Here is a 16,305-nt window from a genome sequence, read left to right on the forward strand (position 1 = left end):
AAATAGGAAATCAAGCTCCTAGGAAAGCAGACCAATTCTGCCAGAGCAGAGAGGTGGGGGAGAAAAGTAAGAGGACCGTCTGGGGTAAGGACATGGGAAGGGTGGGGCCGTCTTTGCTCCCAGGGGTGGCGGGGCCTGCCGATACCTAGAATAAAGTGATTCTCGATGTGAGCCCCACGGAACAATACCGCCCGCCCGTGCTCCCAGACGTGCTCTCCCCTAGTCCTCCGAGACCTGCTCGCCCGGTGGCGGTGCGCGGACAGGGAGGCTGAGGGACACTGATTACACTCGCTACTTGGAGCCGTCATGTAACAGAAAACTGGGGTCATATCACAAACAAACAACAGAAATCACTGTGTTCTCCATGATTCTTTATTAGCTGTTCTCACTGTTCTCACTCACAATGAATAGAAAGAAAAAAGTAAATGAAATTGAAAGAAAGTAAGGTGGAAAATACAACATTTCTTTCCCAAGGACGTCAGCTGGACTCTACAAAATGGACCCCGAGGGGCTTCCTGTTTGCAGCCTACTTACAGGAGAACTCATTAAAAGAAGAACTTTAAAAATACCCTCATTTCTTCAAAGGTGCAGGTCTGACATGGTGCAATGAGAAAGTCAGGAGCACGATTTTTTTAAACAGAGACTGGAATGCTTACAAGCCTCAGAGTGACGGACCGTCTGAGCCTCACGGTCATACCCGAGCACAGCTGGGCTCTTCTTTGGAAGGAGTCTTCCCAGTCCAGACAATTCCATTTGACGTCCTTGGGGGTGGCCAACCTCTGTTCTTTGATGACAGATTTGATTTCCGAGCACAGTCTGGTCGCCTGGAGCTGCTTGGATGAGTAAGGGGTAATGAGGTTCTGTGATGCAGCTGGGAGGAAAGACCTGTGAAGGCGACAGTCATGAGGCCAGTTTTGTGATGAGGGCCACAGCCGGCACTGAGGGTCCTCCCCGAAGAGGCGGCGATCTTTCCACCTGCAGCAGGCAACCTGAGCGTCACGGGAGCGAGCACAGCCTCCTGGGCGCACGTGTGGAGGGCGGCCTTCGCTGGGATGTTTAACATCCAGGCCCGCTGTTAAAACCCTGGCTCACTGGTTCAGAGCTCACCGGGAGCTGCAGAAGTTCTGTGTGTTCTTTCTCTCAAAATGGAAGCCTATCAGTTTAAAATAAATTTATATTTGGTCCAAGAAAGGCTAGTTCTTAAAAGAATTTTCATTCTTTGGGGGCTAAGGTCCAGGAGCATGGTTTTCTTCCCTTTCTTCTCTCTGAACGCCTGCTTCCTAGCCCACTGGGAGCTGTCTCCGAGCTTGCCTTTTTCATGATGCCTGGCCCCCTGGAGGGAAAAGTCCCCAAGCACCAGCAATGTGCAGGCCAGTCATCACTGGGTGGCCTCAGGGCAGTGACCCACAGGGTGGGAGAGCTGCTGCAGCACCTGATCACAAAGGACGTCCCTGCAGTGTCTCTCAAGGGTCCAGACACCACCTGGGGGCCTGTCTCAGAGGCGCCCCTTCCTTGCCTTCCCCCAGATCCAGAGGCCCGAGGGCACGCAAGCGAGAATGTATCTAGTCCTCTGGGATAGGGGTGTTGCAGTTCCCGTGGTAGATCCTGATGTGGCCCTCACACCGGAAGTAGGCCTCAAAGACATCACTGTAGCCATGGTCCCTCCACCAGGTACAAAGCTGCCGGTTCCAGGTACAGTCTAACACGTGGAAGAGCTCAGGATGCTCCATGCCGATCATGGTGAAGAAGTCCTGGTCCCCGAGGTGGCCTCTGAAGTGGTACTTATCGGCCAGCTGCTGCACCTGTGCTGGTTCCAGCAGGCGGCTGTAGAGTGGGGACTGGCGCATGGCCTCCAGGTTCAGCAGCATCACCCCACTGTTGAAGCCAGGTAGCCCTTCAGGGGGTGGGTCCCCAACCCGGGTCTTGGGGTTCTCATGGCGGAACTGCCAGAATGTGTGCCTGGGAAGGGGAAAGAGAGCAGACTTAGCCCGGTTTGTGGGGTGAAACAGTTTGCCAGTCCTATTCCCCTGGGTCTCACAAGTGCCCTGGAGGGAGATACGATTTTAGCCCAATTTTACAGCTATGAAAACGGAGACATGCTGAGGTTCAGAATCTGGTACCATCATCACAGGCAAGTGGCAGAGCTGGGATCTGGACCCAGGTCCCCAAGCCTCATGTTCTTCCCACCATCCTCTGCTACTTACCACAGGATGACCTCATCGTCGTCACTAACACGTACACAGACTCAGGATGCAGCGGCCCTGCACTAGGTCACTACACCCCCATGAGATCGGTGCTCTTTGAGATGACAGTCACTTCAGAGCCGAGGAACCTGACCCACAGGGAGCCTCGGTAACTTGCCCAAAGACATATGACCAGTAAGCAGCAAAAGCAGGGACTAAACCCAGGCACCTGGCTCCAGAATCCACTGTAACAATCCAGGTGGAACTTTCTACCCTCTTGCCTTTGTCTGTGATCTTGAAACGGATAGTAGAGAGAAGGGAGGGGAAACAATTCTGAATGGTGGCCTGGTAAAGGCGTAGGAAGCTACACACAGCCTGAAACAAAATTTTCTGCCTTAGAACAAGCCACATTCATTAAGGCCCCAAGCCTAGCATTTCTATCATGTTGGGCAGCGGCTGGAGGCTTGAAACGGCTCAGGACTCATACCGATGGGTCAGATGAAAATCAGCAGCTACTTTAGAGGGACTGTCACTTTGATTTCAATTTCTCTCTAGGCGGATTAGTCCAGTATAGAGCCCCCCAGTTCATGGAATGTTAGCCCCAGGGGGAGCATTCTAGGGTCTCCACCCAAACACTCGGAGGAGCAAAGGCAGATTCAGGACCTCCCTGGGGTGAGACGGTTAGAGAGCACTGGCTATTCCGTTCTCCAACCTCCGCAACATCAGGTCCCTGTGTGCTGCAAAGGCCCCAGGCTCCACACCCGCAGAGATGCAGTCTCAGCAGAGGGGTCAGAGAGTTGGAGCAAGGACAGAGGGCCCTTTGTCAAGGGCAAGGTCAGGAGTGGGGCAGGACAGTGTTCTGCGTCAGACTATATCTCACCTATTTTTACCTGCTTCACCCCTCCCCTAGAGAATCTTAGGGTGAGGAGTGCATCCTGGCAAAACCAGCTCTGCTGCCAGCCTGGAAGTGCCAGCCCCAGGCCTCCCCCAGCCATGGTTCCCCTAACCAGTCACAGGACAGGATCTGTGTGGTGAAGTGTATGGACCCGTGAAAGGAGAACCAGAGACCTGGCCCAGGTGGGCCACGATAGATAGACCCTTTCCCTGCTCTACCACGTTTCCGAGTTGGGGGATGGAGAGACCTTCCTTGACGTCTCGCATATCACAAAGGGCGCCGGTAGTTTGATCCTGGCGAGGTGAAAGCACTCCCTTTGGACATTCCCACACGTGGGGCACACAGGCTCGTTGTTCGAGCTCTGCCGTGACTGGACCATGAGTGCAGCAGTGCTCTGGCGCCTGCTTAGTGATAAAAACCTTGGCAAAAATAAGCTTCCCAAGCCAACTGAGATGCTGGAGTCTTTCTGGCTGCAAAGGCCTGCACTGATGGGATCACAGAGGGGCTGCAATGCGCTTTGGCAACTCTTCGCTCACCTTACCCTATTTCTTTCACATGGTTACTATCAGCTCCCGGTTGCAAACTGGCTAAAATTCTACCAAACAGACCTGGGCCACCACAATACAGGTGCACTGTTTGAGCTGGAACCCTCCAGCTGGGGGAGGGGTGTGCCACTGCCAAGGGGCTGCACTCACCAGGAGGGGAGGCCTGGGCTGCAAAGACAGCAGTGGAGAGGCAGAGCGGCCACTAGGGAACCCCCGGACACCTCGCAAGCCATTGAGCCCACCATGCTTTTGTACCTCCCCCAGGTTTCTCCTTCCTTCCCAGAGAACCAGGTGGTAGGAGGTGTGGGGTCAAGTCAGCCTCTCCAGGGTCTGTGTGGTCTCCCAGGACCACCATCGCCTTCCTCTGCTTTGTCTACAACTTCACACGGTGCCCGAATGGCAGGGCTCCGGGGACAAAAAAAGTGACTGACGAGGAATGACAAAGGTCAGTGTGGCTCAGGCTACATGACCTTCAATGATGGCTGGAACCAGGGGCAAGAAAAGGTCAGGACACAAAGTTGCAGCTGCAGAGAGATGACCTGCAATCCCCCACTGCTAGAGAAGGCGCTCAGAAGGGATTCTACTGTGGAGCAAGCAAGCTGGGGAGCAGAGAGGCTGCTGCGGCCTCAGGCACTCTTACCAACCTCAGCAGGGAGGCTCCCCAGATCTGCTCTGCCTGAGCAAGTGTGACCCGACACTGAACTCAACAGGAGAGGGGCGCCAGGGGCAGAGAGAGGACAGAACGTCCTTCCAGGCAGAAACCATAACCCAGGTGCCTCTTTGGGAACGTGATGCCTGGCACCACCACTCAGTCAGGACCGAGAGGCATTTTGTACCAAACAGCCAGAAAGAACCAGGTCTGGGGATGACTTGTAAGGCGAAGCAAAGGAAGGACAGGAATTAGAAATGCTGAAACAGACACACAGCCTGAAAAATAAACCAATGATTCTCTAAGTACAAGATTATTTCCAGGGTGCCCTTGTTCAAAGCACTCCTACTACCCCAAAATGAACCCAGAAAAACAGAGTAGCTTCTTAGAGGAATGGTGGGGTTCTCCGGCTTCCATGTCAGCTGGCTCCTGTGGAGGAAATGTGACAGCCTTGAGGCAGAGAGAATGACACAGGGAGGCAGAGTCAGGGGCTCTGGTCCCATGTGAAACACCTAACAGGTGGTCCATCAGTTTCTCACCTCCCCAGCAAGGTGAGAGTCGAGGAGCCCTCCTACTTTCTCTCCGTCAGCTCCCTCTCCCGGCAGCACACCGTGCTGCGTCTGAATGGGCAGGGGACAGAGGTCCTCAATTTGTCAGGGGCAGGGTCCCGACTCCAATCCAGGGCTTCTGATCTCGAGGTCTCTTTCATCTTTGCCTCACATCCCACAGGCTAATGTTCCAAGGAGCAGTATTTAGATTTCAATCTTTTTTTTTTCTGAATTTTACTGGCACATCCCAAGGCCGGGAGCACTGGGAACCAGGCCATCAGATCATGCCTCTGCCGCTGGCACTTTGCTGATTCAGGGGTCAGACTCAAGAGCCACCCTGAAGCAGGTCAGAGAGTGCCCAGACCTTCGCCTTCCTCACTGGGCCTGGAGCTGCCATATACAGGGTCCGGCAGAAGTAAGGTCTGCCTGCGTGTGGTTGGTAAGGTAATAATATGGGTGTAATAATCTATAGTTTTAATTTGAACATTTCACCTAAAATGTCATAGGGTGTGCCTGAGTGTGATATTGTCATGTTACACAATTCCACGCTTATTATTTTGTAACAAAGGATTTTGTAATAAAAAGGGGCGTTACTGAGCCGGACCCTGCGTATTCACAGGGCCCTGGCCTGGCACACACTGAGGCTGCAGGAGGCCTCTGTGCGAATGCTGTATCTGGTTCTGAGTCCTGGAGCTTCCAGAAGCTTCTCTGATTAACTGCCCACAGCCGTGCCCCAGGGTTGGTACCCTGCCTGCCTGTCCGGATTTAGTCCTGTGCAGGGATTTGCCCCTTCCTCCATGGCCACCTGGAGACCTCCATGGAGGGGATAAGGTTTCTTCCCCTTTAGAAATAGCTTCAACTGCAAAACAAGCCCCCATGCAGGCGATGGTCCCTTGTAAATGCTAAGTCTACCCAGAAGTCAAGGGGGCTTACTGGGAAACAACAACAAAAAAAACCCCCTCAAGCCCATTTTTCCAGTTAGGAGTGGTGAGTTTTCTAAATGTTTCACACTGAGTATGTCCTAATTGATAATCATAAAAAAGACTATTAAAATCCAGCAAACTAGTTTTCATGAAGAAAACCCACAGAAAGGGGTATTTGAAATAATTTTGGAAAGCAAAGTCATTTCTTCAGGTCTTCCCCTGATGACCACTGCCAAGGTCACTCCAACAAGTCCTCCAACCACAGACCCTGGCCAGAGAATCTAAAGCTCGCTTTCTCCAGAAAAGAACATCACTGCCGAGAATAATCCCTTTCTCCTCCCACCGCCCCAGAGCAGAGGCCCTTTGCCCTCCCTGTCTCTTCATGATTTTTCTCTCCTGGGTTGGCTTTTCTCAGCTCCCAAGGCTCAGAGTTTTCCGCTCACTTCTAAGAGGGAAGAAGTAAGGATGGGGATACACACCGAGGCTGGGCAGCTGCACAAGTTTCCCCAACAAACTTCTAGAAGCCTGTGCTGACTCAGGCTGAGTTCAAGCTGCAGGCTCGCAGGCAAAGAAGGCTGTTTGAGGCCTGAGATTAGGCGGACAACCTCATATGCAGCACACCTCCTCACCGTGGGCTCAGCTCTCCAGTGTGCATCTGAGTTCAATGCGAAGTCACTGACGAGCAGGCGAGGCTAGGCCTCCTCCCGGAGGAAGCACACGGCCTAGATGCCGTCTAATCAGCGAAGGCGCAGTCAGGAAACGCATTTCCTTTCTGCCAGTGCTTGCGTACCAGCCCCAGGCAGCTCTTGTTTGACTTGGAAGGGACCCCGTTTTCCAGTCCTTTGAGAGGAAAGGCTAGCAGTGAAGAGCAATGCTCGGCGGCAGGCCAGCATCCCATCCTCCCCAGGGCCTGCGAGGTGACCCGGGGACAGTACTGGGTGATGTGGGACTGGTTTCAGAGCAATGACTAAGTCACAGTCCCGCCGGGTGCTGACTCTTCAGTTCTTTGGGGAACCACTGCCCTGTGGTGTCAAAGTGGAGAGGACGTGGGCTGCCTGGAGTCGTGGGGCTGCCGCAAAGCTGTAGAATGTTTCAAGAGTCAAAGCTGACCCTTATTGTCCTGGCTGGTGTGGCTCAGCTGTTAGAGCATCATCCTGTAACTGAAAGGGTGTAGATTCTATCCCCAGTCAGGGCATGTCTCTAGGATGCAAGTTTGATCCCCAGTCCAGACACGTACGGGAGGCAACTGACCAATGCTTCTCTCTCACACCGATGTTCCTCTCTCTCTAGAAGCAATGGAAAAAAAATGTCCTCAGGTGAAGATAAAAACCAAAAACCAAAAACCTGACCCTTATTAGGATCTCTCGCTTGCAAAACCTGAAGCAGACTTAGGTCTCTAGCTCTGCTGGACAGAGAGGATAAGAAGCGTTCCCAAGTCATACAGTGTATTAGTGGTGGGACCACAAGGCTCCTCATAGAACCACAGCCTACCAGCCTAAATAAAGACACTTACAGATTCATAGTCCACGTTCCCATCTTACAGAAGGGAAAGCTGAGGCTCAGAAACCGCCCTGCCCATAGTCCCACCATGGAGAGGGCAACCCCATGATCACAGGCCTGTGACGTGTGCTTTCCCACAAACGCCTCTGCTCAGAGAAGGCAACTGCTCCCTCCCACCCAAAGCAGGCCCCGTGGCAGGTCCCAGCGCCACTCCGACAGTGACAGCCTTTTACCGAGTTTGTGCTTTCTGATCTGGCAGGGATTCCCCCTCCAAGCTCAATGCACCTGCCGCTGGAAGGGAGCCGGGCACTCAGATGACCGGCAGGGGCCTTGCTTGGGGTAACATGAGAGAAATAAAGCAGGGGGCAGGTGTGTGCACGCCTTATTTGCAGAACCTCATGAGAAACCTATGCTATGCTTTCAAACACCAGCCCTGTTTCCAGGTCAGCAACTGAGTGTCCAAAGCATGACTGGCCCAGAACAGGGAGGGGAGGGCAAAGGGGGGTCTGAGGCAGGGCTTTCTGCTTCACAGGCTGAGAGGGCATGGGCAGATGGGAGGCGGTCCTTGGTGCAGGAACCAGGCTGCCTGGCGGGACAAGAGAGGGTGCTGGGGTTCCGACCGCTCCAGAAGAAACCAGCATCAGGACCTCCTGCCTGCCCCTCTCCCGGCCTACAAGCTGTGAAAGCTCCTGCTTTGTAAACTCCTGGCATCTCTGCACAGCCCACCCCAGCCTGGGATAGTGGGGGTTCACAGAAGTGAGATGACCTGAGGAAGGTCCCGGGAAGCCGGGGAGAGAGAAAGGAGTTCAGAGCTGAGCATACATTCCCAAAGTCTGTTTTGTTTTTTTAACTGTGTCACGCGGGAAGGAGCCTTTGGCTCAGGAGACAGGTCAGAACAGCACACTTGGGGTGGCCTCCACGTGGGCCAAGCTCTCTAGAGAGCCGACTCTGTTACAACCCATACAGTAGACTATTCATTTCTGCTTACAAGACTGAGCTCTCCACATTAGTTTCTAGGGCTCCATGAGAAGGTAACATAAATTGGGCTCCTTAAACAGCATCAATTTATTCTCTCGCAGTTCTGGAAGCTGAAAGTCTGAGGTGAAGGTGTCAGCAGGGCTGGCTGCTTCTGCGGGCTGTGAGGGACATCACCGCACACCTCTCCCAAGCTCCTGGTGCTTTGTTGGCAACCCTTGGCGCTCCCTGCAGAAGCAAAATCCCAATCTCTACCTTCGTCTTCACAGGGCGTTCTCCCTGCTGGGGCGCCTGTGTCCCGATCGCCTCCTTTTATACCGACACCAGTCATGTAGTGGATTAGGGGCCCAGCCTACACCAGTACCTCTCGTCTGAACTAGTGACAACTGCTACAACCCTACTCCCAAATAAGGTCACATTCTGAGGCAATAGGGGTTAGACTTCCACATATGGATGGCGGGGGCAGGGCACAATTCGTCCGGTGACACTCTCCAACAATGGAGACAGAGGGAAATGTTACAGCTCATCTTCACCTGTTTTTCCTCTGTTGGAACTCAGAGGGCACTGGTATGGTTCAGAACCACTCTGGGCAAATTCCCTGGCCCTGCTGCCCACAGTGGGCTGAGGCACACAGCCAGGGCTGGGCCACCTCTGTCCAGGAGGGTGGCAGAAGGAAGCAGGTGTCCGTGGCAGGACACACAGGCTGAAGGGAAGAGCAGAGGGATTCAGAAATGTGGGAATGGTGAGTAGGACATGCCCTCAGGAAACGGGTGTTCTAGGGAGGAGATGAGACCCGATACACCAACAGTGGGCGCAGTGGGACAAAGAGGGGTCTGCATCTGGAACCCAGAGGCCTGGGCTGAGGACCAGCTGTGTGAGCCACTGGGCCTTCTCTGGGCCTTGGAGTGCCCAGCAACAACACGGGGATGGAGATGAGACATCCCCTATTGGAGGGGGCCCAGTAGGCCTGCCAGTCCAGCTGGAGGTCCGTGGGGCCCCTGCAGGTCCCCACGGCAGCAGTAACAGACTCAAGGAACAAATGCATGTACAGGCCCTGCCCAGTGCCATGCTGTGAGGAGTGGCCCTGACTGTCACCATGGATGCCCGGCCACAGAAGGTCAAAAGCCCCTCCCTGCCCAGGCTCCTCTCAGGGTGTGGTGGTTCCTCCCAGACCAGCCCTCAACCAGCCGGCTTACAGAGGTTTCTGTTTTGACATGGTTTCCTGCTTCAGGGAGTCTAGAAGAGTAAAGGTGACCCACATAGCTTGCCTGGTTCCCAAAGCTGCAGCAGCTACGGCCAATCCATCTCTGTGAGACTGTAACCCTGGGACAGCACTGGAATCACAGAGGGTGGACCACCCCTGTGGTCAAGGCCTCTGACCTGCCACAGGGTAGCCCAACCAACCTGCTGGCCCGCCAAATGCCCCCAGTCTCCCCTTTCTCCACTGTCCTCTGGAAGGGCTATCGATCAGCCTGAGGCTGCCCATGGCCCGGCACAGCCAGAATGCAGAGGCTGCACCCTGTGCCCTCAGGACGGGTGTGGTGCCCTTCTCTAAGGTGTCAGTCCCCTTCTCACACACCCAGGGAGCAGGTGCATCACCCAGCCTGCTGCTCCTCCAGCCCAGCCTGCCTGGACATTTCGGTCACGTGGGCTTCCTCCCATACCTGCTGCCCCAGAGTTGGGGACACTGTTGGGTGGGGCTGGGGAGCTCCGTCACTCAACCCCACAACCAGCTCTGGAGCACCGTGTGCCTGAACTGGTGTGAGCCCTGAAGGGCGTCATGGGGAGAAACTGGGGAAGAACTAAAGACAGGGATGATGGAGGGAGACACACTGGAGGGTTCAACCAGACGGACAGAGCTCAGCAGGGCTTACTACAGGGACGGGGGCCACTAACGGCCACAGCAAGGCTGGGCAAAAGAGGGATGACCCGGTCAGTCTTGAACAGGTGCCAGTGAAATGAACAGCAGCAATTGGAAAAGCCCAGCACGTGGCTGGATACAGGTCAGAGAGGATACAACAGAATTCTGGAGAGCTCCAACATTTAGGGGATGTTAGAAGAGGAGCCAGGAAAGATGGAGGACCTTGGAGTAGCCCAGCCACCTGTCCCCACACTGACAACCTGAGTGGCCAGTACAGACTCAAGCTGTGGGCCTTGTGCCTGTTGTGGGGGCCTAGAGGAGCCACATGCACCTCCAGTGGCACCTGTAGGCCCTCTGTGCCCCCTCCAAGCTCTGGTCCTACAGTTCTGTGGTACAGGTGCCAGAAGTCCCCCCAGTGGTCTCCCCACCCTCTTATCCCCATCCAATCCAGTGGGTCTCCAGGCCTTCTTTCCCAGGCTGTTGCCCTCCAAGCCCTCTTATTGGCACTGACCTCCCATCCTCTGCCTCTCATCTGAACACTTATCTGGAATGAATGACAACCCAGACAATACAGAGTACCTCAGCCCCTCTTTTCACCAAGGGGAGACCACCCTATCACCTCTCCCCCAGCCCCCAGGGCATATGCTGCCTCTCCCCACACACACTTCCAGAGCTGTCCCCCTGTACCCACCAGAGCCTCTCATCAGCTGGCTGGCCCCTTGAGTGCTTGTTCATCACCTCTGCCTACCACCTACCCCCTCTTCCTCTCTGCTCCATCCCTAGGGGCATCCTCTATAATTCCAATGACCATAATAAGGGCCTTACCTTGGCCTCAGGGTTCTCCAAATCCCCCTTGAGCTAACCACTCAGTCCCCCTGTGAACCTTACTATGAGAAGGCAGCCTGTTCCAGTGACAGGGAACCGAGATGAAGCCACTCTGGCCACAATGCCCTGCCTTCAGCACACTCTCAGCCCCTTGGGGATCTCTGGGGCCACCTCTTGCTAGTCTAGATCATGCCTTGGCTCCTGCCCCGCCCCTTGCCCCTGAACCTGACCACACAGGAGAGTGGGATGGTGCTGAAAGCTGCAGAGGGTGAGAACTTGGAAATGCTGCAGGAGGTGACCGACACCTCTGAGAAAGTGAGTGATGGAGACTACCAGGCCAGGCACTTAGCACTAGGGACCACATGCACAGGAGGAAACAGAGACAAGGAAGACGGGTGGTACCTTGCAGCCAGGAGTGGGCGGAGGGATTGTTAAGCACATCTGTATGTCAATGGGAAGGGCTGTGTATGCCAGAAGAGGACAGAATAAAGAGAGAAGAAATGTAGGGTGAACGGCAGGGTGGGAACTTAGAGGAATTGGAGTCATGATAATGCTAATATGTAGTGAGTACTTAGTATGTGCCAGGCCCTTAATGTATTAACTCACTAGAGGTTTGTTACAAACAAATGAAGTAAGTACTACCATATTTTGCCACGTATAATGTGTACTTTTTGCCTAAATTTTTCAGGGAAAAATAAGGATGTGCATTATATATGGGTAGTACTAATTCTGTACCTACAGAAATGTTTTTAATTCTCTTATTTACGCTTATGCATTAAAAGTGTAACTCTAAAAAGCAATAGCGATATCTGTATGCAAAATAATACCCTGGAATACAATGTTTTGTTTCTAAATATAAAGAAATAAAAAATTGAATTAAAAATTAAAACACAAGATTTTTTCCCTGAACGTTTGGGCCAAAAACGTGGGTACGCATTATACGGCAGAATACGGTATCGTCTCCGTGTTAAAGGGGAGGGAAGTGTGGCAGTGAGATACAAAACAAGGGCCCAGGAGCCAGGCAGAAGAGTTTGCCAAGAAGAAGGAAGTCCTAGAACTCATATGAGACTAGAGGATGGACAGAAGGTTCTAGGTAGGAGTTAGAAATATTGAAAAAGCTTGGTTTTGGTGAACTCTAAACCTAGGGAAGGTAGTAGTAAAGCCATCTATGGAGAGGGAGGGGTACAAATAAGGTTGAGAAAGAAAAACAGTCCTGGGCAATATAATAAGGAATCAATAAAAGATGAGTAAAAGGATTTGCCCCAGTATTGAGGATGTGAATGGAGTCACAAAACCCTGGGATTGATAACTGGAATGTGTCTTATTCATCTCTGTGTCTTCAGGGCCTCCTGTGGACATTGGATTCACAGCAGGCCCTTGAGAACTGCTAAGTTTCAAATGGAAGAATGAATGGAGGGAGGAAGGAGTAAGAGACTGACAGTCAGACGGCAGAAATTTGGAAGAGGGGAATGCCGAATGAAGGTGGCGGGGCAACAGTTCAGAAAGGCACTCAGGGGAGAACGTGTCCTGGGCCCCATGGGCTGGAGTCACCAGGTCTTCACTGGAGGGAACCCGGTCTCACTCAAGGTGAGGACAGAGAAGGCACAGCAGAAAAGTTGGTCTCCCAGCCCAGAAATGCACATCTGCGGTGACATGCCAGTGTGACAAAGGTTGGCAATGAAGGGGTCCAGATGGTGACCTGATCCAGCAGTGGCCGCAGCCCTCTGGCCCATGTCCTTCCTAGAGCCAGCCCTGAAGGACCCCCTGGCTTCCAAGTACAGGGGCTTGTACAGCACTGCTAGGGAGCAGCTCAAACTTGGGGGCAGCCCTGGGACCTAATCAAGAGACCACAGGGCCTTGAGGCAGCAGGCTGGGCTGGTGAGGACCCACATGCCGCTGGCCCGGCCTGGCCTGGGTAGCCAGGCCTCAGCTCTGCTCCACAGTCCTGCCCTTTCCCTGAAATGAGGCTGAGAGAGGGACTTTCATCAGGTTGAAGACAAAGCCAGAGGGAGTCACCTTCAGAATTGGCACACTGCCCCCGACAGCCCCTTGATACTGGTGCACACCGGAGGGAAGTGCCCAGGACATACACCGGGTGCTTTCTGGGACAGCGAGCAGGACACAGGCGTGTGTGGCAAGGGTACCAGGGAGGGGAATGTGTGGAATTTAACCTTGTGTCAGGAATAAAGCTCAACCCACCCAGCCCCACGCCCTTCGCCCTCACAGGAGAGGCACCTTGGGGAGCCTGTCTGGGCGCGGCTGACTGGGCACAAAGGCAACCGAGCTGCAGCAACAAGTGTCACTTTGCAAGCCCAGAGAAAGCATCAGGAGCCCTCGCACTCCACGATGAGCTGCCCTTACCGTCATTGTCTGTCCTGCTCACTGCCCAACACGTCTGTGGCGTGGGTCTCAGTTAAAGGTAAGACAGAGCAGTCGCCACACTGCCACAGACGCTGAGGATCTTCCACACGTCAGGCAGGGAGCCAGGCCTCGTGGGGAGACAGCACCAGGTCAGACGCAGTCCCTGCCTCCCGGGAGCCTGCTGTGGGCAGCTGCAGTTCTTAGACCCGGGTGCAAGGGACTCACCTGGGATCTTGTTAAAATGCAGATTCTCATTCAGACTCTGCATTTCTCACAAGCTCTCAGGTAATACTGATGCTGCTCGCCCAAAGAACGTAATCCAAAGAAAAAAAGTATTTCTATTATTTTTATAAAGAGATATAAAACCATAGGAATAGCAATGGAATCATTTTATCCTGAAAATGGCCATGAAATAGGTACACAGCACTTGCAAATTTTATATGAATTTTATGTTAATGCTTCCTGCACTTGCTCACTTTGTCACAGTCCTTCAGTGTAGGGTGGTGGGGAGGGGAGCCCTGGGGAAATGCTTCCATGAAGCAGCATGTTTAACATGCCAGGAGGGAGGGCCCAGCTCTGCCTCCTTCCTTCCCCAGTGATTAGCAATCAGTCTGAGGTTCAGGGGGAGGCGGTGCTGGGAGGCAGGTGTATATTAATTTCCCACTGCCATGAAAAACATCACTGGGTGATGAGGTTAAGGATACAGATTCTGGGGGCAGACAGTCTGGGTTCAAATCCTGGTCCTCTGCTCACTGCCCCAGAAAAGGTACTAACGCTGTCTGCGCCTCAGGCTCCCTATGTGGACACAGGGTTGTCGGGAGGGTGCTACAAGGTAACGCAGGTAAAATGCTCAACACAGAGGAGGTGATGGAAGCTGCGGACACACGTCGCGTGCAGTGAGACGCAGTGTGGATTCTCCATGGTGAACACGCACACTCCCCACTTTGTCTGCGGCAGACGGGGGGGCCTGAACCCAGGTCACCTGGCTCTGTACACACCACCAGGACAATCTGGGACAAGTCACTTCCCTTCCCAGGGCCTCAGTTTCTCCACCTGTTAAATGGATTAATCAGCCCCAGAATCCTTTCTTGTTCTGAAGCCTATTCTATGCCCAGAGTGATCACCAAACTCCAATAATTTATGTCTCTTTTAATTAGTACCAGTGTGAGTACGATGTGGATTTTTTCCAGTTACATGCTTTTGTTTCAAAAACCCATTTCCATGTATCCACAAAGCCCCACCATTTGTGGCGGGCATTTTTGTGAGCCACAGTCCGCATGTGGGGACAACCTGGCAGAGCCCAGGATGGATGCAGGGAGACCGCCGTGACCCTCGGGCTCACCGTGACTGTTTCAGTGGGGGCTGGTTCGTGCTCCCAGGCCTCTGGGAGCCTCACCCTTGGGATGCAGTGACGACACAGCTGCTGTGAGCACTAAGCACAACACAGGAAAGAGGCACCTGGGCAGCTGTGTCGGCTAGCCTCCCTCACCTGTGTTTCCCATGCTGCACATAGGCCTCCTGCAACTCCATGCTGCCCCAAGAAGCACAGAAACCCTTCTTGACTTCTTAAGCCTCTCTTTACCCCAGGGCTGCCAGGGGCCAATGCACAGGAGCAGCTGCATTAGAGGTCATGTATATAAATGGAACACAGCTGAGCAAGATGTGCCTGGCCTCCAGCCCACCTGAATGTCCAGTGTGCCCCGGCCGCCTGGCATCCCTACACAGCTGGCTGCACTACACGCCCTGACACTTCACAGCTAGCCAAGCCATAGTGCTATCTTTGCTTTTTCTCTTTTGTTAAGAAGCGGGAAAAAAATCCACAAGCAAACTGTTCTCCTGACAGACCAGCTTGGATCACAGTCGTGCTGGGCTGGACCAAAGGGTGACGTTACCGGGGCTTTGGCAGAGTCTGGTGCAGAGAATAAGCAACTCCTCAGTGGTGGCCTGGAATCTCAGCTGCTCCTCTGAGCCTCAGTCCCGGGACTGAGGCTCCTTCTTGGACTTCCGGCATGCAGGGGCCCTCAGCAGAGATCACAGACCTGCAGGGCAGAGTCTGTGCAATTCCAATGGGCAAGCACAACGGACAAGAGTGGGGCTGAGGAGTCGGGCCTGGGCTCCCTCCGGGCTGCCCCTTCTGAGGTGGGGACTGCAGCTAATGACTTACCTCTGAGCTGTGTTCATCTGTAACACCGAAAGAATGAGGTGTTTTATTACGGCTCTTACAAGGCTGACATAAGACACTGTGTGCCAAGTGCCAGGGGAGAGCCTGGCACACAACTATGATTCCTACCCTCATGGAGCTCAGTGTCAGGAAGGGCATGGGGAGCACGTGGTCCAGACAACAAGCAATCAGGATTCCGGGTGATAAGAGATGGGATGGCACAACAGCGGGGAGCTTTGAGACCCCAAAAGAGGCTCCTCACCCAGTCTTGGGGGCTTCCAGGAAGGCTTCCTGGAGAAAGTGGTACCTAAGTCCAGACATGAAGAGTTAGGCAGGTAAAGAGTGGAGGTGGCAATGAGAGAACCCAGCACTGCTGAAAATGAGATGGGCAGTGGGCAGGGACAGACCAGGAAGGGTCCTGTGAGGAAGGGCAGAGAGTTTGGCCTTGAGGCTGAGAGTGACAAAGGGGTTACAGCAAGGCAGCTCCTGTGTGAGGAAGGTCACTGGCTAGGGTAGAGAGGCTTGGAGGAAGCAGGGCTGGGAGCAGCAAGACAGGTAGGAGGCTGCTGCAGTGATCAGGGCAGCAGGGTGGTGCTGAGTGTAGGGGGAAGTGCAGCCTGGGAGACACTCGGCCGGCAGTGGACTGGACCCGAGGACTGATGGATATGGGGGATGAAGGAGGGTAAGGAGCTCCAAGCCGGGAGCGCCTATCTTGGGGTTTCTATCTTGAGCGCTCTAGAAACGGCACACAGGGCAACAGCTACTTTAATCGTTATCCCTGACTTAGCAGGGACACTGGCCAGGCCACTCACCCGTCAGGGCCTTATTCTCCCACCTGTGCAACAAGGAGGCCTTCCCAGCTCAGATATGCTGTGGTTC

At 53.8% G+C, this 16,305-nt stretch overlaps 1 protein-coding gene across 1 annotated transcript in view; it reads right to left on the reverse strand.

Annotated features, from left to right (window-relative positions):
* Positions 1-354: 354 nt before the first annotated feature.
* The window catches only part of XXYLT1 (xyloside xylosyltransferase 1), a 164,365-nt gene continuing 148,414 nt past the window's right edge, over positions 355-16,305 (reverse strand). Inside the window, exon 4 of the mRNA XM_024556353.4 lies at positions 355-1,959. Within this exon, the coding sequence (XP_024412121.2) occupies positions 1,563-1,959 (397 nt within the window). The 3' untranslated portion in view covers positions 355-1,562. The remainder of the gene's footprint in view (positions 1,960-16,305) is intronic.

This window comes from Desmodus rotundus, chromosome 2, assembly GCF_022682495.2.
Source record: "Desmodus rotundus isolate HL8 chromosome 2, HLdesRot8A.1, whole genome shotgun sequence".
Taxonomy (NCBI): domain Eukaryota; kingdom Metazoa; phylum Chordata; class Mammalia; order Chiroptera; family Phyllostomidae; genus Desmodus; species Desmodus rotundus.